General features: G+C 52.7%; 3 protein-coding genes and 1 long non-coding RNA gene across 7 annotated transcripts; 3 read left to right on the top strand and 1 right to left on the bottom strand.

Moving 5' to 3' along the window:
- Positions 1-514: 514 nt before the first annotated feature.
- Positions 515-9884, top strand: ESAM (endothelial cell adhesion molecule). 2 transcript variants are annotated; one of them, XR_014815533.1, is made up of 7 exons: positions 515-720; positions 4084-4274; positions 5344-5545; positions 5707-5862; positions 8269-8402; positions 8681-8807; positions 9039-9884. XR_014815533.1 is itself a non-coding variant. In XM_005667461.4 (7 exons), the coding sequence occupies exons 1-7, from the start codon at positions 651-653 to the stop codon at positions 9352-9354; spliced, it is 1185 nt and encodes a 394-aa protein (XP_005667518.1). In that variant the 5' UTR covers positions 515-650; the 3' UTR covers positions 9355-9884. The 2 variants fall into 2 exon arrangements, 1 of the variants encoding a protein (XP_005667518.1); XM_005667461.4 differs by having other exon boundaries at positions 8269-8391.
- A 1000-nt stretch (positions 9885-10884) lies between these two features.
- VSIG2 (V-set and immunoglobulin domain containing 2) lies at positions 10885-15449 on the top strand. Of its 2 annotated transcripts, XM_021063060.2 has the most exons (7): positions 10885-11031; positions 11424-11587; positions 12180-12387; positions 13209-13367; positions 14280-14399; positions 14500-14644; positions 15263-15449. In XM_021063060.2, the coding sequence occupies exons 1-7, from the start codon at positions 10965-10967 to the stop codon at positions 15393-15395; spliced, it is 996 nt and encodes a 331-aa protein (XP_020918719.2). In that variant the 5' UTR covers positions 10885-10964; the 3' UTR covers positions 15396-15449. The 2 variants fall into 2 exon arrangements, with proteins under 2 accessions (XP_020918719.2, XP_084832645.1); XM_084976519.1 differs by lacking the exon at positions 13209-13367.
- Positions 15450-15707: 258 nt separating this feature from the next.
- Positions 15708-23072, bottom strand: NRGN (neurogranin). Of its 2 annotated transcripts, XM_021063063.2 has the most exons (4): positions 22913-23072; positions 17209-17435; positions 16935-16952; positions 15708-16519 (listed from the first exon to the last, which is right to left on the bottom strand). In XM_021063063.2, the coding sequence occupies exons 1-2, from the start codon at positions 22925-22927 to the stop codon at positions 17214-17216; spliced, it is 237 nt and encodes a 78-aa protein (XP_020918722.1). In that variant the 5' UTR covers positions 22928-23072; the 3' UTR covers positions 15708-16519; positions 16935-16952; positions 17209-17213. The 2 variants fall into 2 exon arrangements, with proteins under 2 accessions (XP_020918722.1, XP_020918723.1); XM_021063064.2 differs by lacking the exon at positions 16935-16952 and having other exon boundaries at positions 16381-16519.
- LOC146399912 (uncharacterized) lies at positions 16292-18332 on the top strand. Its single transcript, XR_014815534.1, has 2 exons — positions 16292-16534; positions 17854-18332. It is a non-coding gene; the product is annotated as an uncharacterized LOC146399912 (long non-coding RNA).
- Positions 23073-23353: the final 281 nt, after the last annotated feature.

The raw sequence follows: 23353 nt of genomic DNA, 5'->3' as shown, positions 1-23353 counted from the left end.
TAGTTTCGGACAGCAAAACCTAGCCCGCGATGCCAGCACGTTGGCCTCTTCCTGCCGTTCCGACCCCCATTTGCAGACCCCCAGTGGTCCCGGGAAAACGCGGCCCCCCTCCTCTCCTCTTAGGCTGAGGACGCGGAACTCCCAAGCCCCGGCTGTTTAGGGTTTGGGTCCGGGTAGCCCCTGGACGTGGGATAATGTGCAAACCTCCCTTCCTTCTTGGCTCCCCTTTCTGTCCCACGCGGGCAGAAGGGCACGGTGCAGTACGATAGTTCAGGATCCTTCTCTTCGGCCCTCGCCTCCAGCTGGCTGTCGGGGCGCCGCGACTCACCTGACATCCCTCTGCGTCCTGACCTGTTGGAGGCCGCGGGATCCGGCCGTCGAAGCGTGAGGAGCGCCCCCTGCGGCGGGTCACCGGCGCGCCGGGCCCAGGAGGACCGCGACCTCTCCGCCCCCTCGAATGCCCCGCCCCCGAGTCCCTGTTGGTCCCCACCCCGCCACCGGCACACACACGCCCAGACTCTGGCCAGAGCTGCACTTGGTGTCAGTGGCCCGGCTCCTGCGTCCGATCCTGCTGTCGTGCAGCCTCAGCACCTGTCGGTCGGTGTGTCCCGGAGCCGGTACCCCTGACTCCATCCGGGCCAGGGAAGGCCATGATTTCCCTGCCCGGGTCCCCCGCGACCAACTTACTGCAGTTTTTGTTCCTGGGGCTGACTACTCTTGGTGAGTGAAACCCTGAACCTGGAAAGGACCTGAGGTGGGAGATGGGGTGAATCCGACCCTGGGGGAGGTGGTTTTGGGCACTGATGAGGAACTGGGTGGGCTGGGATTCCTGTCTTAGACGCTTTCCCTACCCCCACTGCTATTTTCCACCACACAAGGTATCACTGAGTAGTGCTGACTCTGTCCTTGCTGTGTCGGCAAACAGCCACCACTTTGGGCACAGTGTGTGCGGTGAGGGAGAGGGTTAGGACTCAGAACCATTCCTCACCCCCACTGCCCACCTCCACCCAGCAGAGCCGGATGAGCTGAGCTGCTAGATGAGACACTGGCTAAAGAGCTTAAGGACTTAACTCCAGTCCCCCTCCCATCCGTCCCCCCCACTTCCCACCGCTCAAGCTGATGTGCAAGAGCCCCTAGGGAATTCCCTGGTCTCTGGGCTTGACACACCATTTCATGTCAATTCCCCAGCCCAGATCCTCCCTCTTGCCCCCTCCTCCTGCTTCCTGCCCTGGGAATCAAGGGAGGTGCCCCCAAAAGCATGACCGTGAGGTCATTTGGGACACAGGAAATGGAGGAGGGGTTCGAATGCCTGGAGGAGCAGAATTGTGACACCATCCCCCCCCAGAGGTCCACCACCCCTAATCAGTTCCCAGAGCCAAAGGACAAAGGAGTCCCAGAGGAAGGGCGCCTCCTTGGAGCAAGTGCTTGAGGAGTATTGAAGGTGCCCAGGAGCACCCAGAAGCTGGAGGTGGCCCAGTGCAACATCTGGGGAGAAAAGGCCCCTTGGAAACTTAGCTGTTTCACATGCTGCCTCCCAGGCTTTCTTGCCATCCTTCTTCAAGGATTCCTGAATGGGGGTGAAGGGTGGGTTTGTCTGGTGCAGCTATAACTCCCACTTTCAGGCTGGAAGCCACCAGGGCAAGTAAAGCTTGGAAAGATGTAGAGAAAAATTCAACCACAGTGATGGGGACTGAGATGGGAATCACCTAACTCATCTGAGTCCCCTTTAGCCCAGTCTGCTGCAAGGGCATTAGGGGATGAAGTACCCCAGACAAAGTGGGGTTCAAGACCAGCCACAAAAAAGCAGAGACACCTTCCTGCCCCCTAGTCTTGGTGGGCCTGCTCCAGGATCCCTTGACTTCTTAGGCCCCCTTTCCCAAGGACCCCCTCTCCCTTCAACCTCAAGGCCTCTTTTCTTTGGCATTCCACTCCCAAATTCCCTATCCCCCCTGTTGGGGATCTTGAAACAAGGGAGAAAATTTCAACTTTGTGGCCAAGGCATCATCCTTATCTATCCTGCAACCCATCTTCTTTCTATCCTAACTCTGAGCCTCAGTTTTCATACTGAACCCAGGCTTCAAGGGCCCTACTGGCTTCCCTAGGGGTTGCCGAGCTCCCACCAGCCCTTCGAGGGTTAAATGGCCCCGGGTAGGCAACTGCGGCAGGCAGGCACTGTCCAGGCTCGGTTTTGCCCTATGGAACTATCAGGGCTTTTCTGCCCTCCTGCTCCTCGGTGGCTCAGTGCTGCTGCCCCTGGGGCGTGAGAAGCCCGTGGGGGGAGTTTCTCAGAGAAAGAAGGAGACTAAAAATAGTAGCCCTGGGGAGCGGGCCCATTTTCGCTATCCTTTACTCTTGCCTGCTTCCTCGCTCTAGTCTGGAATGGGCCAGAAGGGTCCTTTTCCTGGGCTGCTCCTGACTCTTACTCAGACCCAACCACCCCCTTTCCCTCTCCCTATGGCACTGGGGACCAAAAGGGGGCCAAATAGTTGAGGGGCTTCTGCTTCAGCGGACTTCCAAGACCCAGGGCAGCCAAGCCATGGGTTTTCTTTGGGGGCGCAGGACAGGGAGCCTTTGCCCAGACTCCAGTGCATCCGGTTACTACGGATTCCCCCCACCCTCCCAACAGACACACCTTTTGCCAAGTGAAATGACAAATGCAGGGCCTGAAGGAGGTCTCTCAGGGCATCAAGGGCAGAGGCAGCTCGCCCCATTCCCGGGACCCAGGCAGATTTCCAGGCGGGAATCGTGTCGGGCCTCTGGGAGTGAGCTGCAGAAAGGCCGGGCCTAGCCGGCACCACCCACAGGCCCGTCCAGCGGCGCCCTCCTCATTGTCTTCTGGCTTATCACCGGGCACAAGTTTCCTGTGCGGCCTGCAGGGACCGGCCAGGAAATGGGAAGGGGGGGTGCTAAGAAGGCCAAGGAACAAGGGTGGGGGTTCAGTAAAGACGCAAAGCCAGGAAGCGGTGGGGGTGGCGTGCATCCTGGCCGGTTCCGCTCCTGGCCCCTTAGAAGCCTTCCGCTGAGCTCTAGGAGGTGTAAAGCTAGGCCTGTGTGCGGCCTCTGTCGCACGTTGGCCCTTGATCGCCATGAAGATGTGGCATCTCAGACTCTACTGTAGTGTTGAGGCTGAGGACTCAGGTCCTCAGTGAGAGCAGGGCCAAGGTCTAGGGTGGCCAACTTCCTCAGGCCCTGCTGGGGACAAGCCCAAGGTTATTCCCCCAAAGGGCTTTGACTCTGCTCCTCCTTTGCCTCTCATAGGGCAGTAAGTGAGTGTTCCTGGACACCATGATGCGAGCTTGATTCAGCTGTCCCTTCCTCGCACCAACACCCCAGGCCAACTCCTGAAGGCCAGATGCAGGCAGACACAAGCTCTGTACTTGATTGTTTAGTACTAGATTGTCAGGGGACCTTTATTCTCTTCCTAGCTCTGCCATGATTCCCTGCAACCTCAGAGGACTGGCCCAGATCTCCTGGGCTCCAAATGGTCCCTTGGGGGCTTTCCTGGGGAAGCCCATGAGTGGGGACCCAATGGTAGGCTAGGGAGCACCAGTCCCTGAGCCAGGTTGGGCACTGGGCTGCTGTCAAGTAGTTCAGGAGCCTCGGGGTTAATTTGGTAACCAATTAACCCTCCCACCCACCTCCTCTATCTGGTTGAGAACACAGGGGTGATGGGGATGCTGTTGATCCTGACCAGCATCCCCCCCTCTTGGCTCTAGCCCCCAGGGAAATTGGGGGATCAAGTGACCCAGGTAGAGTGTACATCAAAAGTATGATATCTGTCCTTCCTCTTGAATGTCTTAACCCTTCGCTGGAAATTTGCCTCCTCTTCTCCGTGCTGGGACATCTGTGCCTCTGGATACAAATGAATGCCATAGACACGTGTCCCCATTCCGGCTAAAAGCTGCGAGCTAAGGTTGGGGAGAATAAACTCTGATAAAAATGACAGCTGGATCCCAGGCCAGCGGTTCCTGGTTAGCCTTCGAGACCTACAGCGGGGGAACCCAGCCAGCTTCATCTTCTCCTCCCGGCTGTGTGGGGGGCAGGTCCACCCTCCACGCTCACCCTCCTCGTTCTCATCCCCAGCGTCCCCCTCGCGGGCCCAGTTGGAGCTGCACGTCCCCGCCGGCCTCACCAAGTTGCAGGCGGTAGAGGGAGCGGAAGTGGTGCTCCCGGCCTGGTACACCCTGCAAGGGGAGGTGTCTTCAACCAAGCCCAAGCCTTGGGAGGTGCTCACCGTGATGTGGTTCATAAAGGAAGGGAATGGTCTGAACCAGGTGAGGGAGGAGGTGTCTGGGCTAGAGGCTAGCTCCGCCCAGCGGGGGGCAAAGGGAAGAGCCGGCAAAGGTGGGGGAGGTGGGGGAGGTTGGGGGGGAGGCGGGGAGGGGCGGGGAATGGCGGGGAATGGTGGTGGTTCAGGAGTTTCAAGGAAAAGCAAGGTCTTCCTCATCGATTCAATTTTTGTTTTGCTCTTGGAGGCTTCCCAAAAGAATTCGCTTTCCCTAGGTTTCCCTAGAAATCCAGAACACCAAATATTGACAGGCATTTCACTACTGGATGAGGGGGAAAGTGAGGTTTGATGGTATAGGAAACGCCAAGGGTTAGAGCAAGAATCACACAACTTAAAAGTTGCTCATCTTTGTGTTTTCACCTTATGTGTAATTTGGACATTGTCACAGGCCACTTCTCTTCCCAAATGATTTCTCTCCCACTGCCCCTTTATAACCTTCTTGGAGAGGCAAGGAGCCATCTGCTCCTACAATTTCCCACCTACACTCCTTCCTGACATCAGACAGACTCAGAGGCAAAGTTACCCAGAAGCCAAAGAAATGCCATTTTCAGAGCCTCTTTCTTGTACTGGCTCCTTGCAAGGTCCTAGAAAGTGTGTTTAGAAGGTCATTTGATAAGTAGGGGGTATGTATGAAAGAAACTTAGATTGAAGGGTAGATCCAGGTTCCAGAGGGCCTGGACTTATACATTGGGGGTGGGGGGGAATAAAAGATTTTAAAGGATATTTTTTTTCCTTGGATCTACCTCTGCAGTCTGAGTTTCCTTCATACACCCCCCTATTTATTATCCCTCATCCATGATACCACTTTCTAAACACCCCAAGTAAGAGATGAAGAGACAGTGGATAGGGGGACAGGAACTATTCTGGTCAAGAGAACCAGGCGGTGAGAGGGTGGCTAGGGAGACAGGGGCTGAATGGAGAGCTGGTACAGGCTAGAGGGAATGGGTGCAGGGGAGGGGCATCGGAAGACACCCCGTTTCAGGGAGGGGATAGCTGAACCCTGGGCCCAGAGCAGGCATGGAATAAAGGGAGGGGGGTGTCGTGCCCCACACCAGGTGTTGTCATACATCGGTGGAGCCACATCCAGCAACTCCGGCGTGTCCCTGGTCTACTCCATGCCCTCCCGGAATGTGTCACTGCGGCTGCAGGGCCTCCAGGAGAAAGACTCTGGGTCCTACCTCTGTTCTGTGAATGTGCAGGACAGCCAAGGCACTGACAGAGGTCACAGCACCAATACTTTAGAACTCAATGTGCTGGGTAAGTGGGAGGCCTCCATGGGAGGGAGGTCAGGCAGGTCTCTCCCCAAATGCCTGCGTGGGAAGGTTGGGGGAGGGGGCAGGGGGTCAGTGTGTGGGAGTGGGGAGGGGCTGCCACTGGTCCCCTGGATGTGAGTTTTCAACCTGTCTCCTTTCCCTCAGTGCCTCCAGCTCCTCCATCCTGCCACCTCCAGGGTGTGCCCCGTGTGGGGACCAATGTGACCCTGAGCTGCCAGTCCCCAAGGAGTAAGCCCACTGCCCAGTACCAGTGGGTGCGGTCACCCCCATCCTCCCAGGTGTTCTTTGCACCAGTTCTAGGTGAGGGAACTTCTGGAGACAACGGAGAGTGTGTCTGGGGTAGAGGAAAGCTGAGGTACCAGAGGGGCTGGGGTACCAGGGGGAGGCAATGCTGAAAAGCACTGGGCTGGAGCAGGAGGATGTGGGGAGGAGGCTGGAAAAAGAGGACCTGCCAGGTGCAGGCACCTGCTGGGTGCTTTCAAGTGAGGTGCTGGGGCTAGAAGAAGACTTGCAGTTCACTAGGTGTGTGACTTTATGCCTCTATTTCCTCATCTGTAAAATGTGAATATCAATAGGCCTGATTTGAATATACCAGCTGTTAAAGACATTTGAGGGCAGTTAGAGCTTTTTTCTTCAATTTTTCTGAGTTAATTGATGAAACATTTGAAATATGGAGTACTAAATGCTTTTAGAAAAAATTATTTTAAATTTATCAAGTATGGTAATGGTATCGAGGTTTTGTGGGACAATGTCCTTATTTTTTGGAGTTTCATGTTGAAGCAGTTATTTTTATTTTTTTATGGCAAAATTAAAAGCAACTTTTTTTTTTTTTAATGGGTGGGGACACATGTTTATTAGGATGGGCACCTGTGAAAAGAGTAGGACCTTGCAGGACATTTGGTCTTCTCCAAAATGTCCGTGGGACATTTGGTCCATGCCAAAAGGTCCTTGAAACTGGGTTCCGTCCAAAACATCCATGAACATGTTTGGTCCATGCCCCATGGTTTTTGACAGTACTAGATTTCAAGGACTTTTGGGCATAGACCAGATGTCTCCATGGATTTTTTTTTAACTACTTAATCTTATTACATTTATAGGTGTACAACAATCATCACAACTAGATTTTATAGCATTTCCACCCCAAACCCTCAGTGCATCCCCCCACCCCGCAACCTGTCTCATTTGGAAACCATAAGTTTTTCAAAGTCTGTGAGTCAGTCTCTGTTCTGCAAAGAAGTTTATTGTGTCCTTTTTTTAGATTCCACATGGAAGCAATAGCATTTGATGTTGGTGTCTCATTGTCTGACTGACTTCACTTAGCATGATAATTTCTGGATCTGTCCATGTTGCTGCAAATGCCATTATTTCTTTCTTTTTAAGGACTGAGTGATCTTCCATCGTGTACATGTACCACATCTTCTTTATCCACTCCTCTGTCGGTGGACATTTAGGTTGCTTACACCTCTTGGCTATTGTATATAGTGCTGCAATGAACACCTGAGTACATGTGTCTTTTTGAGTCATGGTTTTCTCTGGATAGATGCCCAGGAGTGGGATTGCTGGATCCAATGGTAGTTCTATTTTTAGTTTTCTGAGGAATCTCCATACTGTTTTCCACAGTGGTTGCACCAATTTACATTCCCACCAACAGTTGTCTAGGGTTCCTTTTTCTCCACACCCTCTCCAGCACTTATTGTTTGTAGACTTTTTGATGATGGGCATTCTGGCCAGTGTAAGGTAGTATCTCATAGTGGTTTTGACTTGCATTTCTCTAATAATTAGTGATGTTGAACATCTTTTTGTGGTTTTTTTGGCTGAAGCATTTATTTTTAAATGTCTCAGAAAAAAAGAAAAACAAATTAAATAAGTATAGCAAAACATTAGCAATTGTTGAGTCTAGGTTGTGGGTATATGAATTTTCATTTTGTCCCTCTTTCTACTTTTTCTTGACCATTTTTATAACAAAAGTTTTATTTTTTTTTACATAGTGCTTATCTCATAGGTTTGTTGTGAAACTTTTATAAGTTAGTACAGGTAAAAAACTTAGTTTTTGGAGTTCTCTTGTGGCAAAGCGGGTTAAGGATCCAGTATTGTCACTGCAGCAGATCTGGTCACTGCTGTGGTGCACGTTCAAGCCCTGGCAGGGTAATTTCCACATGCTGTGGATGTGGCCAAAAAAGAAAAAAAAAAAAAAAAAAAACAGCAGTTAGTCTTTGGTGTGGAATAAGCAGCTAATAAACTTTAACTGTTAAAATCATTAGATTATTTCATATAATTTTTTCAACACCATCAAGTAGGTCATACTACCCCATTTTACAGATGAAGAAATTGGGACTCAGGGATACTAGTAACTTCCTTAAAGTCACAGGGCCTATTTTGGAGCCCAGGTTTTCTAACACCTCACCCAGTGTTCTTTCTCTCTCACCACTCTGCCATTCAGAAATAAGAGTAGAAATCGTGTTTTGGTTTTTCTAGGCATCACTTCCTCTTTAGCCTCAGATATCACCTGGGGATACCAAGCGGTGGAATGGATCAGGGGGTTGAGCTAGTAGTTGGGCCGCTGGGAGCAGAACCCACCTTTCCCCTCCATCAGGGAACAGACAGCAGAGTCTCCCAGAGAGTCCAAAAGGACATTCCAGAGAAGGGGGCAGGATGTATTTTATGGGAAGGAGGATCCTTGGACTGATGGCTAAATTGTGTCCACAGATGCTATCCATGGGTCTTTAAGCCTTAAAAACCTTTCTACTTCCATGTCTGGAGTGTATATCTGCAAGGCCCACAATGAGGTGGGCAGTGCCCAGTGCAATGTGACCCTGGAAGTGAGCACAGGTCAGTTAGGGGTAAGTGTGGTGAAGGAGACGACTGGTCCATGGTGGGAGTGGGATTCAAGAGGGGAGGAGGCCTGTCTGCCGAGGTCCCTTGTTATAACAGGACAAAGAGCTTGTCTTGGTCAAATGTTCGTGTAAGTTTTGATCAGTGACCACTTTCGGCTTGACAGTCACCTTCTTCTTAACAAAGAAAGAAAATGTGTATGGTGGCAGTGGGGCAGTGGGGCAGTGGGATTGGAAGGGGCCGGGGAATAGCTGGGAGTCCCTCTCTGACAGCAAGGTTTTTCCAGGCCCTGGGGCTACAGTGGTTGCTGGAGCTGTTGTGGGTACCCTAGTTGGACTGGGGCTGCTGGCTGGGTCAGTCCTCTTGTACCACCACCGTGTCAAGGCCCTAGAGGAGCCAGCGAATGATATCAAGTAAGTGTCCCTGGTCTCTGCCAAGATGTGGGCTCTCCCAGCTCTTCTTACAAAGGCTGGGCATTCTGGGAGCTCTCATCTAAGGAAGGATGTGGTGGAAACATCATTCTAATGAGCAGATTTTGAGGGAGAGGAGAATTGAAGTAGAGGGAAGATGGAAGACAAAGCATGGGAAAACTCCCTTCTTCCTGCTCCCAGCTTCTGACCTCTTCTCACTTTTTTGATGACTAGGGAGGACGCCGTCGCTCCCCGGACCCTACCCTGGCCCAAGGGCTCAGACACAATCTCCAAAAATGGAACCCTTTCCTCTGTTACTTCGGCGCGAGCCCTCCGGCCACCCCAAGGCCCTTCCAGGCCTGGTGCACTGACCCCCACGTCCAGCCTCTCCAGTCAGGTCCTGCCTTCACCAAGGCTGCCCAGGATGGATGGGGCCCACCCTCAGCCAATATCCCCCAGTCCTGGGGGGGTCTCATCCTCTGCTCTGAGCCGCATGGGTGCTGTCCCTGTAATGGTGCCCGCCCAGAGTCAGGCTGGGTCTCTGGTGTGATGGTTGAGCCACTCACTGGCTAAGCTATCTGGTTTCTCTTCTTCCTACAGGGGTCACCCCTAGCACAGAGGCCAGGGTCTTCGGAGAGTCTTCCAGACCTCTGGTCCTCTGCCCCCGCCTTTATTTACTAAGGGAAAACTGAGTCTCAGTTAAGACCCAAACTTCCAGGAGGTAGAAGGAGAAGGAGAAGCGGACCTGGGATTAGGAAGAGCCTCCACCCCCTCTTGGGCCTCTCTAGGACTGCAGCGGGCTGCTGCTGAGATGGCAACCATCCCCACCCCCACCCCAGGGCCTGGTAGGGACTGCCAGTCCACCAGTCCTCCGGGCCCCCTTGGTCTGTACCCAACCGCATCTAACATCATCCTTCACTCCCATTCCAGCTCCCTGCATTAAGGTAACCTGTCCTGCTGGCTTGGTTGGGTTTTGTTGGGGCAGGGGATAAGAAAGATATTTTTTAAACTAACTTGAAATGCATGGTTTTGTTTTTATTTTGCAAATTTCAATAAAGATACGTTGTGTTTGTATGGAAAGTGAGAGTCAAAAGGCCTTTTCAAACTTGGAATTCCCAAGAAAAGCTCAGGATGATGCAGAGAGGACTATCCTGTCTGAGGACCCAGAAGGGCTTCCCCACACAGCCTCCAGCTTGGCTTACTGGCTCAGGGTAACTCTTCTAGAGTCTTTAAAAAAAGGGCATTTGCTGTCAGGCATTGGTGGAGAGGCACAAAGAGCCTGAGGCTGGGGAGGCCCTAACTCACTTTGAGCAGCAAGAGGACGAAATGGGTGACCTTCTGCTGGAGCTTGAGTGCCCATGGCTGGTTGTACCAGCAGTTAATCTCCTGCTTTCTCCCCAAGGGCAAAGGAACCTGACTCTTGCTCCCCTCCCCCAGACCACTGGTTCCTTACCCATCTGCCCATCCAGCAGTGATGATCCCCTGTGTACGGAGGGCAAGCCTGGCACAGGATGGGATGCCTGTGTCTGCTCCAATCCTGCCACACCATTTCCTATTGGGGGGGGGGGGATTTCCTCCAGATCTCAGTTTCTCAGGCCATGAAATGGGGTGGCTCTGGGAGTGGAGAGGGATTGTCGTTTCCATGGATACTCTGGCTCCAGTAAGTGGTAATAAAAGTGTCAAAGAAGGAATCTCAGAGGAGAAAAGAAGAGGGGCTCATAACGAACCAGAAGGGGTTGGATAGGGTCTTGGCTTGGGGTTCCAGCTCACAGTGTGAGGCCCCAAAGCAGTGACATCATCTGCCAGCCCTCAGATTAGCAGATGCCTCCCTCTTCCTCTAGGGTCACTTTTCCCCACGATTACAGTTCTGATCCCCCTCCCCTGAGGTGGGGTCCCCCCTCTCCCATGAGCCCAGCCCTTTCCCCAAGACTGCTTCAGAAATTGGGGGGGAAGGGGACAAAAGAAGGGAGTAAGGCTAGAACATTCCTGTATTGGGCCTAGAGGAGGGAGGAGCACTTCCTTACCTGAGGGCCAGCCTCTCCCCTTGTTTGCTCTGAGATAGCTGGTCTTGCTGGGGCCCAGTACCAGGAGGCTGCCCTGTGGGCACTCCCTTCCTTCTCCCAGACCCAGACACCCAGCCGGACCAACAGTTGGCAGGACATGACCATGGCCTGGCTCCCGGGGTCCTTCCTCTGCGGAGCCCTGCTGGGCTGGGTCTGCTTAAGTGGTGAGGAGGGGGCCGGCGGACCGCGGTGAAAGCTGGGGGGCAGAAGCTGGGCTCCCTGGGAGGGCCAGGAGCGGCTGGGGCGACGCCGGGGAGGGCGACGTCGAAGGCCTGGAGGGTCCAGGATAGAGGGCGGCAGAGGTTGGGCCTCTCCAGCGGGTTTAACCACAACGCGGGTATTGTTTTCTTTCCGCCCCCTGACAAACACCCTCAGATCGGGCTGCCTGAGTTCTTTCACCCACGAACCCAGCGGGGTGGGGGTTCCTCCCTCCCTTCGGGAAGGGAGGGAGGGAGGGAGGGAGCCAAAGGACCTGAGCCCCAGGGCCCGGGGAGGGAGGCGCCCCGGCCGGGGTCTCCTGAGCGCTTCTCCCGCCGGCCTCTCTCGGCGCCCCCAGTCCCCGGGCTGGCGGTGGAGGTGAAGGTGCCCGCCGAGCCCCTGAGCGCGCCCGTGGGCAAGACGGCAGAGCTGATCTGCAGCTACAGCACGTCCGTGGGGGACAACTTCGCCCTGGAGTGGAGCTTCGTGCAGCCCGGGAGGCCCATCTCAGCGTCCCAACCTGTAAGCTGAGGGCACCTGGGCTTGGGTCGGTGGCGGCTCCTGTTTTTTGGCGGGCTTGGCCAGGAGAGGCAGGGAAAGGGGACCCACCTTAGGGCGCCGCATAGGAGAGGGTGCCTTGCGGATCGGTATGCTTGGATGAAAAAAATCAGTGGACTCCTTCTAGATCTTAGGACTGCAGTCTGCGTGACTTTATACCACATACACAGCCCTGTATATCCAATTTCCTACCCCATGGTTCCTACATGCAGCTCCCCTATGGTAGGGCAGCTGCGGTGTCAGTGAATAAATCCATGAAGGCTAAGCTGTTGTGATTAAAAACAGGATAAAATGCTGCCTCTTCCAGGAATATTTGCTCCCCTCCCCCCATGGGGAGCATGCTTAGTCAACAGCAATGAAAGCAATGCATCTAGTTCATTTAGCACCTAGAAAGGCATGGTATTTGGGGACAAAAAAATCCTTCATGGTTCTGGCTACAGAGTATCAGCTTCCCTGGCTGTTGTAAGGGAGGGGCCTCTTATACTTGCTTTGGAGGCATGTAGAGTTGATGCCAGGCAGCAAAAGGCACATATGTGTATCTTCTGCTTCTCACCAGATCCTGTACTTCACCAATGGCCAGCTGTATCCAACTGGTTCTAAGTCAGAGAGGGCCAGCCTTCTTCAGAACCCCCCCACAGGAGGAGTGGCCACCCTGAAACTGACTGATGTCCGCCCCTCAGACACTGGAACCTACCTCTGTCATGTTAACAACCCTCCAGATTTCTACACCAATGGGTTGGGGCTAATCAACCTTACTGTGCTGGGTAAGGCAGGCTGGGAACCCATGAGCCAACCCTGTACCCTCAAAGATTGTACCAGCCCTACTAAACCCTTCCATATCCCAAGTTCCAGCCCAAGCTCACAAGTGCACTGGGGACCCCAAGGGAAAATTTTAAGGGAAAATTCCCCCTTCCCAAAATTTTCTAATCATACCCCTACCTCACCCTCCCCAAAGAGTGGCTCTTCCCTTGGTCCCTAGTAAGGGTTTGAGGGAAAGCCCTTCCCATGGAAAGGAATCTGAGTCACAGTCCCAACAGTTCCATCTTTGCGGGAACCTCCCATTTGTGGTTCAGATTCTGTCCCTTTCTAAGTTGGCAGCAGGGAGGGCTAGTGACCATTAGAGGAACAAGGGGTCTGACCACTAAGCACTAACTTTGTGTTCAGAGTGTCCATCTCACCCCAAACTAGAGCCTACTTGGAGATGAGCAAACAGAAGAAACTATTTAAAAGGACGGGGATGTTTAGATGGAAAAGAGAAGACCTAGGAGGTGGTATATGCCAACTGCATTCAAATATCTGAAGGGGCTGCCCTGTGGAGGAGAGGTTTTTCATTTCTCTTTGTGGACCCAGAGGGGAGGAACTAGGACCAATGTGTGGCTATTACATTAGCACAGATTTTGGCTCAACATGAGGAAGAATTTTCTAACAATCAGAATTTCCAATAGTGGACATCATTTCCTGGGGATGCAGTGGTATGTGAACCAGAAGTGGACCGCTATGTGGTAGGAGTATCGAAGCAGGAAATTTAGCACTTTCTGGGGGTGAAGTTTGGAAATAGCTAAGGAACTTCCTGTGATTTTTGCAGTGCCCCCCAGTAGTCCCTTGTGCAGTCAGAGTGGTCAAACCTTCGTGGGGGGCTCTGCTGCATTGAGATGCAGCTCTTCCGAGGGAGCCCCCAGGCCAGTGTACAACTGGGTCCGCCTTGGATCTTCTCCAACACCTTCTCCTGGCAGCATGGTGCAAGGTAAGGGCCCAGGACCTCAAAGAAGGGACTCGGGACCTGGGCAAATCTGGTCTCTAAACTACACACACCCACATTACAAGTTCCAAGCCTGCAGGTAGGAGACAAACCACTATATATACCTTTTCCCTGCTTCTTCCTTGCTTCCTTTTATTGTCCCTTCCTGTCTTCCTGTACAGTCTGTGGCTGCGTGGTCCTGGAGCATTTCTCAAGCTAAATGTACTCCTGATATCCTGGAAGGAAGGGGGCATTCTCATGTGTCTATTTTGAAGGGATTCCTTTAGATCTGTTAAGGATCATGAATCATTTCCAAATTTCCTAGAGAGGAAGCTGAGGCAGAGGAGCATGGACTGGCTTGAATTATTTAGCCAGTTTCTTTGGAGGAACCATAGAGCTGGCTAGGAATCTTGGCTTCTCAGGCTCCTCATGCTGGCTCCAATGCCCTGGCAGGTACAACATTCAGTCCCAGCCCTAACCCCAGGCAAACCCTTTATCAAACCAAAGAGCTCCCCAGATCACCTCCTGACATGTACTCTTCCTTCTAAAGGGAAGGTAAGCAGCTTAGAAGAGCATTTGGGTCAGCTTAGAGCCACTCCAAAGAACATGTTGCCAGTAATCAAGGCTTTTTCCCCCAACCAGAAGCCAGTAGGCACACCACCCCTATTGCATTGCGTTTCTGAACACCTCATGTGTGTGCAATCCCCCCCTCCCCTGAAAAGGCAGGGTTGGGAAGAGCACAGAAGTTGCAGCGGTTTTGACACCTCCTCTCTGGGTCACCTTGGGCAATTACTTTCTTTCTCTGAGCCAGTTTCCACTCATAAAATGAGGTTAGTCCCTTCTTCACAGGATCGCTATAAGGATGAAATGAAATGTGCTCACTGTGAGTTGATGGGATGCTTCCTCTTTACCTTCTAGATGAGGTGTCTGGCCAGCTCATTCTCACCAATCTTTCCCTGGCCTCCTCGGGCACTTACCGCTGTGTGGCCACCAACCAGATGGGCAGTGCGTCCTGTGAGCTGACCCTCTCAGTGACTGGTAAGGGATACTAGGAAAACGCTGGGCTGGCAGGTGGGTTCTATGAAGCTACTTGAGGTACCAAGGAAGGGCTACACCTGAGGGGCCTGTGTTTCCTTAGACTCTTCCAAAGGCCGAGTGGCCGGGGCTGTGATCGGAGTGCTCCTGGGTATGCTGTTCCTGTCGGTTGCTGTGTTCTGCCTGATAAGGTTCCAGAAAGAGAGAAGGAAGAAGCCCAAGGAGATATATGGGGGCAGTGACCTACGGTGAGCAGGAAGGCTGAGGGATGGTGCAGGGTGGGAGGAAAGGGTTTGGATTGAGTTGGTGACTTTGCACCTTAAGGGGTGTTTCAAGGCAGAAGGCTGCCCAGCACTGGGCTTTGGAGGTGGGGGTGGCAGTACAGCAGATGTATTTGAGCATGTGAGTGAAATGTACATAGTGGAGGACTTGTTTTTCATGAGCTGCCCTTGCCCTCCTCAGGTCTTTTATCAGTCAACAGGTTGTGGAGGGCAGGAGTTGAGTTTGTCCTGAGCATTCAGCTGAATTGAGTTCTTCTGGTGGGGAAGTAAGGAAAGGAGAGGCAAAAGCTGCCTGCCATCCACTTTAGCTGTCAGTCGTGGTGTCCAGAATAGGGATCAGAGCAGTGTTTCTCCAAGTGTGGCCCTCAGATACCTGAACAGAAATCACCAGGAGCTCATTAAACATTTAGATTCAGGCCACTTCTGTGTGTAGGTGTGTGCTGGGGGATGATGGGGCCTGGAATCATTTCAACCAGTTCCATGATAATCCATGTGTGTAGTAAAAACGAAAAGTCCTTGGTTAGTGGATGGGCGTATTCTGACAGGTGCTACCAGCCTTCACTAAGAAATGCCTATATCTATCAGGGAGGATGCCATCGCACCTGGGATTTTGGAGCAAACTTCTGTGAGGGGGGATTCTAACAATGGACTCCTGGAGAGGGCCCCCTCTGCCAGCACGGTGACGACCACAAAGTCCAAGATCCCTATGGTTGTGTGATTTCTCTCCCAATCCCCGAGGATGATTATCAATAATTAAAGACTTTGGGTACAATATTGTCTCCCTCTTCTGCTAATATAACAAATTCCTTAGGCGGCCCGAAGAGTATAATGGGTAAGGGAAAGAGCCGGCTTGAAGCCCTGGAGGGGATGTTGTGGGTGGGAAGTTTTGTTGGTTCCAAGGATACGTTTTAACCTAGGTCCTTCTCCCTTCCCCCTCTCCACCCCCACTTTTTGGCTTGGTCAAAGGAAACTTGTTCAGAATTCGAGCGGTGGCCTCGTGTACACCAACCCCCTCCCCTCTGGCACCCTCTGAACACTTGGACATTCCTCTTTATTGTTCACATTCCAACCCAGCACAGTCACATGCACACGCGGAGATAAAAAACCTCACGGCCACAGCCCCAGGAGCCCGGTGGGGGCGGGGCCAGCCGGAGCAGGGGCGGGGCCGCGGAAGACTCCTCCTGTCGAGCCTCCCCCGCGCTCGGCGTTTGGATAAACAAGCAGAGAGCTGGAGAGGCGGCTCTTCGGCTGCACTGGCGAGAGGGGAGGGTAGATTACAGGCAGGTGTGGGGTTGGGGTATGAAATAGGGACTTGTGGTCACAGCAAGGGGTATGTGACACCATAAAAACCCTCCTCCCCTCTCTCCTCGTACCGGATCCCAAGTTCTGGGGCCAGGCTTGGGCGTGAACAGCACGGAGACGCACGGCGCCCCCTTTAGCTGCGCTCAGAACGAAAGGACTTTTTTTTAAAGTGTGTCCTTGGGCAACGCGTAGGGCGCCCTCCGCAGTGAGCGACGGGAAGCGCACGGAGGCTGCGGAGGCAGAGCTGCATGCAGGTGCGGGGAGAAGTGGGCGAGAAGCTAAAGAAGGAAGATTTAGGAGCGCGGGGACTGGGGTTAGGGTGGGGAGGACGGGCGAATGGGTACCATACTAGACTGGAGAACTAACTAAAAGGGCGTGGACATAGCGACTCTTCGACGGAGTCTGCCTGGTAGAGGGAGTCTCTGGGGACGCAGAGAGGGCTCCTGAAGCTGGCAGGTTGGTCGGAAGTAGAGGATCACAAACACGGCAGGGAAGTCTCGTCACTGCGAAAGGGACGCGGCATCCATCTCTGTTCGGGAACTGAGGAGAGAGAAGGTCTGAGCACACCCCCCCCCCGCAAATACGTCCTCTCCCCCTTCTGTCCTGAACCAGAACTAGGGCGGGGAGCACTGGGGAGTCCCGGGCACCCGGAACCGTCCGCCCGCTTTCACTGCACTGAAACGAGCCTGAGGCCGGTACGTGTGTGAGCCGCAGGGTGTTTATGGGCCCCGGCCGGGGTTGTGTAGTCAAATGGGAGTGACTGCGAATCTGTGTCGGTCTAGGTGTGTCCCAGTGACAGCCTCAGTCATCTCAAGTGTCAGAAAACCCGCTGGCGCAGGTGCATTTTCCCTGGCTGGGAGGGGATGAGGGCGGGTGGAAGGGAAAGGGTTGAGGATTTGGTCCTTTTCTCCCACTCGGGGGTCCCACCCTGCTGCTTCGGAGTCGTATTCATTACCTTCGAAAATGCTCAGTTCTTCAGTCCGGGGTGGGGCAGGACGGAGGGTGGAGAGAAACAGGTGAGCTCTTGAACCCGCAGCACCCTCAGCCTCCTCCCACCCACCCACCGCACATCTCGGATTTCTAGGACCCCATCCTCAGCTCCCCCTACACCCCTTTCCACCCCCAGCCTCCCTTAGTTTTCCTTGCTCCTTCGGAGGACTAGGGGAGCCGCTCTGAGGGGTCCTGGGTCGGGAAGGAGCCAGCAGCCCGAGGCGCCCCACCCACCTCACCTGGCCTAGTCTCCGCTGGGGCCGCCGCCCGCGCCTCCCCGGGCGCCCCCGGCTCCGCCCGGCCCCCCGGAGCCAGGGCCCTTCCGGCCGCGCTCTCCGCTCTTTATCTTCTTCCGCGCCATGTGGCCCCGGAAACTCGCCTGGATTTTGGCGGCGGCAGCGTTGGCACCTGGATCGTCCAGCGGGATGTCTAGAATGTCGTCATCCGGCTTGGAGCAGGCGCTCTCCTGGGGGCGGGGCAGGGGGTTGCTCGTGGGGTGACTGGGCCGAGATCCCGCGACCGTGGGGTCGGAGGAGAGCGTTGGGGGATTGAAACAAGGGCGAGGAGGGAGTGGGAAGTGCAGAGAAGGGAGCGTGTGTGTGTGTGTGTGTGTGTGTGTGTGTGTGTGTGTGGCGCATGTCCCTCCTGGGCAGCGGTGGACAAAAAGGAAGGATCATGGTCAAGTGGACTCAGCTGTGTTCCCAACTGAGGCAAGAGAAGTGCACGGGTAGGTGGGATACAGCCAGGTAGCCCTGAGTGAGGGAAGGACCATCACCACCAGCCAGTTAGAGGAGCTGCTCAACTGACTGGAGTGTGAGTTTGGAGGTGCAGAGTAAACCACAGCTGGGACTCATGCATGTGGTTGCCTTTCCTCTTGCCCTCAGGAATCCAGGATTCCTGGGAGAGGGTTTAGAAGAATCAACAGAACAGTTCCTTGGCAAGAAAAATCACACTGGAGCTCAAAGCTGGGAGAAGTGTGAAGATGGACTTTACCTCTCAGTGAGCCAGTCTCCCTCCACCCACGGGGAGAGGCCAGGAGCTATTTTCCCTTGGACTCTCCATTTTGCATCTCCTCAGGATGTACTCAAACACGGAAGAGAGGAGATGGTCTGAGAGAAGTTACCGGGACAAGGCTTCACTCCAGAATAGGACAAAGGAAAGATAAGCAGGAGCAAGAAGCCCTTTCCACACTCAAGAGGAAGTATTGTCAATAGCCTACCATTTGACCACTGCCCTTGCTCAGGCATAGTAACATTGTTTTACAGATGTTATTCTTTCTTAGTCCTGACAACAAAGCTATGTCATCTCTTTTATTGTTATTCCAGCTTATCCCTAATAAAACTGATGATTAGAGTTTTAAAAACCTGCATTCCCATTGTGGTGCAGCAGAAACTAATCTGACTAGGAACCATCCCTAGGTTCGATCCCTGTCCTTGCTCAGTGGGCTAAGGATCCGGCGTTGCCATGAGCTGTGGTGCAGGTCGAAGATGCGGCTGGGATCTGGTGTTGCTGTGACTGTGGCGTAGGCCGGCAGCTGCAGCTCTGATTAGACCCCTAGCCTGGGAACCTCCACATGCTACGGGTGCAGCCACTTATTGGTGGACCGAAGATTCAAACCCTTGTAGGTCAGGGTCCAGAGTACATTTTTAACCTCTACTCTGCAGGATAAGCAAAGGTAGTCAAGAAAATGAACCAAGCTCTACCACTTGCTAACTGAGTAGTCTTGGGCAAGTTTTCTAATCTTCTATCTCAGTTCCTTCATCTGAAATCAGATACTTAATATCTACCTCCTGGGGAAGAATAAACAATGTGAAATGCAGGAAGTTTCTGGCACAGTCTAGTTGCTCACTTAATGGTAGCGATCATGATTCCTTTAAATAATAAAGTTGATCCCGAATAGTTGTTTTTGTAAGTTAAAGTGGTCAGACTAAAAGCAATAAGACCCACCCCCAGGCTCCAGGTTTCTGTTTTTCCTGCAGCCTGCCCTAGTTGAGGATAGCAAGAATTAGGGAATTGCTGGTACTGATTTCAGAGGCAAGGCCCTGGAATGGAGAGGGCCTCAGCTCCCCACCCCCCAGCCCCTTTGTTGCTCAACTTTTGTGGCAGCCCCTTTGAATCACTCAAGGTGATGATGCAAGGTAGGAAGTAGAAGGTTACTGTGGAGTTAGAAAGGCATTTCTCCTTTGAACTGACCCTCTGTCCTCTAGGAATTTTCTCTCTCTCTCTCTTCTTCCTGAGGATTTCTACTGCTTTCACTGTGTTTTGCTTCTCCAGCATGAGATGACCAAGGTCTCATGTAGTAATAGTAATTCAGTCCTATTCCTTTCCCCTCCCTCCATCACCCAATCCTGAAGTGGGATGCCTGTGAGTGGGGCTTCAGTGGTCACTGCTCCAACCAGGTCCTGCCCGTGGAGACTCTGGTTTAAATTCCAGATCCCTCAGCCCAGGTTTACAAATGGCTTCCTCTCATCATGGTTCCCAAGGCTGTCTTCATTTCCTAGACTTTAGAGTTCTTCAGTTTGTGCTCAAGGTGTCCACAATTAATTTAAATGCTGTTAAAAGGAGTTAAAAAGGGCTAATATGGCTGCGGAGGGGCCCAACACACTCTTTGTCTTTCCTGGGTCTAGCACGCTCTCCTTGACTTTTATCCTCGCCTATAACAGAAATGACTCTTTTGGGATCCTTGGTTGTCAGGGCTCAAGCCTTTCTTGGGATATTCTTAGGGAACAGTGAAGCTTCTTCTCAAAAGAGGACAATGATCAAAAAAACATTCTTGACCCCCTCTCCTCGGCTAGCGGCTGTAGAGGTTGAGCGGAAGAAGGGGTATCTTCTCCCAAACATGCTAAGACCCACCTGCTGTCACCACCCACTGCAACTGGATCCAGAATGGAACAACAGGCAGAGCCACCCCCAACACTCTACGCCTCCCTGGAGTCAGCTCCCTTTTTCCTCCAGCCAAATTCTCAGGGCAGAGGTGGAGGGACAGTAAAAGGAAGCCAGGAGAGGTCACGGTGCCTGGGCTGGTGCCTTCCAAATCCAAGATCTGGTGATGTGTGCCTGAGAGCTTTGCACCAACTGGGTGGGTGGGTGGGGTGCTTCTGGGAAAGGGGAGGCAGAGGGGGACATTGCACTGGTGGGTGAAACACAAGCCATGGCTTTTGATCCCATATGGGCACATTCCTTCACTTCTGAGGGTCTCAGTATCTTCATCCACAACTAGAACTTGGTCTAGATGAATAAAGTCTTCCTCAGCTTCCAAATCCTGAAAGCTTTGAGAATTATCCCTGCCTACTGCTTGTTATATGCTGCGCCCTGTGCCAAGTGCCTTGCGCACATTACCTCATTGAATCACCATTTTAGTGGTCAAGAAACATCCTGAGACATTTTGTAACTTACCCAAGGTCACAGGGCTGACAAATAGTGATGAGATTCAGAAACCTGTGCAGTTAACCACTGCCTCAGGGCAGGCAATTAATTATTTCTAGGCATTCAGCTGGACCAAGTCAACTAGATTAGCCAGGAAAAAAAAAAAAAGAGGAAAAAAAGGAAAAAGATCCCAAAAAATGTTTCCTTGCCTTTTTATATTAATTCAGGAAAGTCAGATATATGTGACTATGGAAATTGGCAACTGGTACATGTGAATCAACAGCTCCTGCGCTTAAAAAAAAGATCTGTTTGCTTCTTCTCATTTATATTTGAGTGTCTGTACGAAGGAGAAAGAAGGAAATAAGGCAGGACTAGGTGTCGCCCAAGCACCAGGTCAGACAGTCTGCAAGGAGAGTCCCAGAATGGAAGGTAAAGAGGGACCTGTCCCTTGCCGCCCAGATGCATGTCCTAGCTTCCTCCCAGCACTAAGCGCAGCCCTCCACAGAATGGGGATGGGTAGGAAGATGCTCAGCCCCAGCTCTGTCCCAGCCCTCTGCCCCTGTTATCTCTTCTTGCCCCCCTGCACAGTCTGACAATGGTGCTCTCTCCTGCTCCGACCTAGGACAGGACCTGAAAGGGGAAGGCTCCTGTGTACAGAATGCACTGGAGGAGGTGACCCAGGGCGCTGGGCCACTGGGATAATTGTGTATTTACCTATTCTGTACTGATTGGGTGGGTAGCTTCTCCCCTTTTTTTTTAGGGGGCACTTATTCCAACCATGTTTACCAATCCCTCAACATGGCCTCATGGGCACTCAAGAGCATTGTCCAGGGCAAACCAGAGCCTACGGGGCAGGGACCTGACATCTTACCCTAATTAGTCCTGCGGGAACCAGCAGAGAGGAGCTACATTCCTTCGCTAGCTTCTCGGATTCTTCACTCTCTCACCTCTTTCCCCTGCCTGCCTTCCCTTCTGCATCATTCTTACCATCTCAGCAGTATTTCCTCTCCCCTGCATTCATATCCAGAACCCACCATCCATTTATTTTCCCTACTTTGTAAAACACGGCTGGGGGTGAAGAATCTGGAACCTCCATTAAGAGCCCATTCCTCCTTTCACAACCCAAGCCTGCTTCTTGAAGAATAACAAATGGAGGGGAAAGGCTGGAAGAAAATATGCTCTTTCTCCAAGGGATGGGATTGTAGATGATTGACATGTTTCTTTTTTTATACTTTAGTTTTTAAAATTTTCTGTTATGAGCATATTACCTTTATAATGAGGAAATGTAGTAAATATTTATAGGAGAGGTTAAAGTACAGCTATTGGAATCAAAGAAAGCTCGTGTTCTGCCTCCACACTTAGAAGCCCTGCCTCCTTGGACAAATCATTTAATCTTTCTAAATCTCAGACTGCACATCTGTAAGATGGGGAAAATATCTACCTCTCAGGATTGCTGTGATGATTACATATAAAGTGTTAGGTACATGACAAGAATTCACAAGTTGACAACTATTATTTGTATTAGTAAGAGTTAAAATCACAACACCACAACCGCTTGCCCCTAAGTTCTTTCTGCCTCTTGGTACCCAGACCTAGGGAAGTCTCACCTCTTCTAAACTAGGCTATTGTCTCCTTCTAAATCTTGTTTTTCCTTTTGTAATCCATAGAGTGGAGGGTGGGGGGAAGACAAACTCATAACCTCTTGTATCATTCGCTGGGATGACCAACCAATTGAGAGTATAAGGACTTTATAGAGTAGGGTTTTCTCCATACCTAGGGGCTAAAAATAATAAGAAAATAAACAAATAAATTGTATGTATGTATGATTATTGTACTCCTCTAGTGCCAGGAGCCGGATCCTCTGCCAGGCGCTTTCATACCCAAGTACCTTAACAGCAACCTGCTTTGACGTTAGGTCTCCGTGTGGGCGCTGACAAATTGCAGACACTTCCTTCCCTCGCCAGCAGGGCTCTCTCGCGGTCACTTCACCCAGCCCCCTCCAGGGCTAGAAGGTGTTGGAGGCTGGGCCAATCCCTCCCAGAACCGCACGGACTAGGCTCTTTTGCTGCCCATCATCACTACTAAGCTCGTCAATATGAACTATTTCACCCGACACTGTACAGGACGCGAGGGTCCCGAGGGTCATCCTGTCCGCCCACCGACGGCGGCAACAGTGGGATGGAAAATGGGGTGGGGGCCGAAAACCAGGGCAAAGGATTCGGAAAGGAGTGGCGGCAGCTTCGCTAGGCGAGGTTTCCAGCGTCTCCTGGGGGGAAGTTCCTCTTCTCCTCTAACCTGCAGCTTCCCTGCTGCAAAGCCTTGCTGAGCTCCCAGTCCATCTCAGATTGCCTGGCGGATGGGCGCCCAGACGCCCCCGCGAGTTGGGGAGCATTTTTCCTGGCTTCCAAGTCAGGCGGACGCCTTCCATCACCCACCACCCTGTGTCTCAGCAGGCACCCTTATTTCTCTTAGGTCTTCTGCACCCTCTTTCACCCTTCACTCGCTCTCCAGGGGCTTCTCGGGTGCCCCTTCCCCTAGACCAAGCTGGGTGCGGGTCCCCCAGGCCCTGGAACTTACGGTGCAGCAGTCCATGCTGGTGTCAGTGGTCCTTGGCTGGAACGGAGGCTGGTGCAGGGCGGGAGTGGGGGGTCTATGAGGTGCCAGGTGCGGACTCTAAAGCGGTGGAGAGCCCGCAGACCCGCGCTGAACCAGACGCTCAGCTCTCGGGTCCTCTCTCCCGCGCTCCGCTCTGCTGGAGAAAGTAACCTGAGCTCTGCGGCAGAGAAGCCAATCAGGATAAGCTTTTGGCCGGGTGGGTGGGGAGATTAGGGGGACCACGCCCCCTCTCTGCTCCCTCCGCCTCGCTCCCGCTCCTGCCCCAACCCCTCTGCCTACACACTTCCATCCATTCCTCCTACACATTGCATCCTCCCAAACTCACCCCCTTGCTTGCTGAGGCGGCAGACTGCCAGGCAGATGTATGCCGGCGCAGGCAGAAGGAGGACCCCGACATCCCGT

The sequence above is a fragment of the Sus scrofa genome, chromosome 9 (assembly GCF_054392235.1).
Source record: "Sus scrofa isolate SSC_HxYL_T2T_F1_AM1 chromosome 9, Sscrofa_HxYL_maternal_Yorkshire_Landrace_v2.0, whole genome shotgun sequence".
In the NCBI taxonomy this organism is placed as follows: Eukaryota; Metazoa; Chordata; class Mammalia; order Artiodactyla; family Suidae; genus Sus; species Sus scrofa.
Note: the sequence above shows the minus strand (reverse complement) of the source record. Positions and strands in the feature narration are given on the sequence as shown.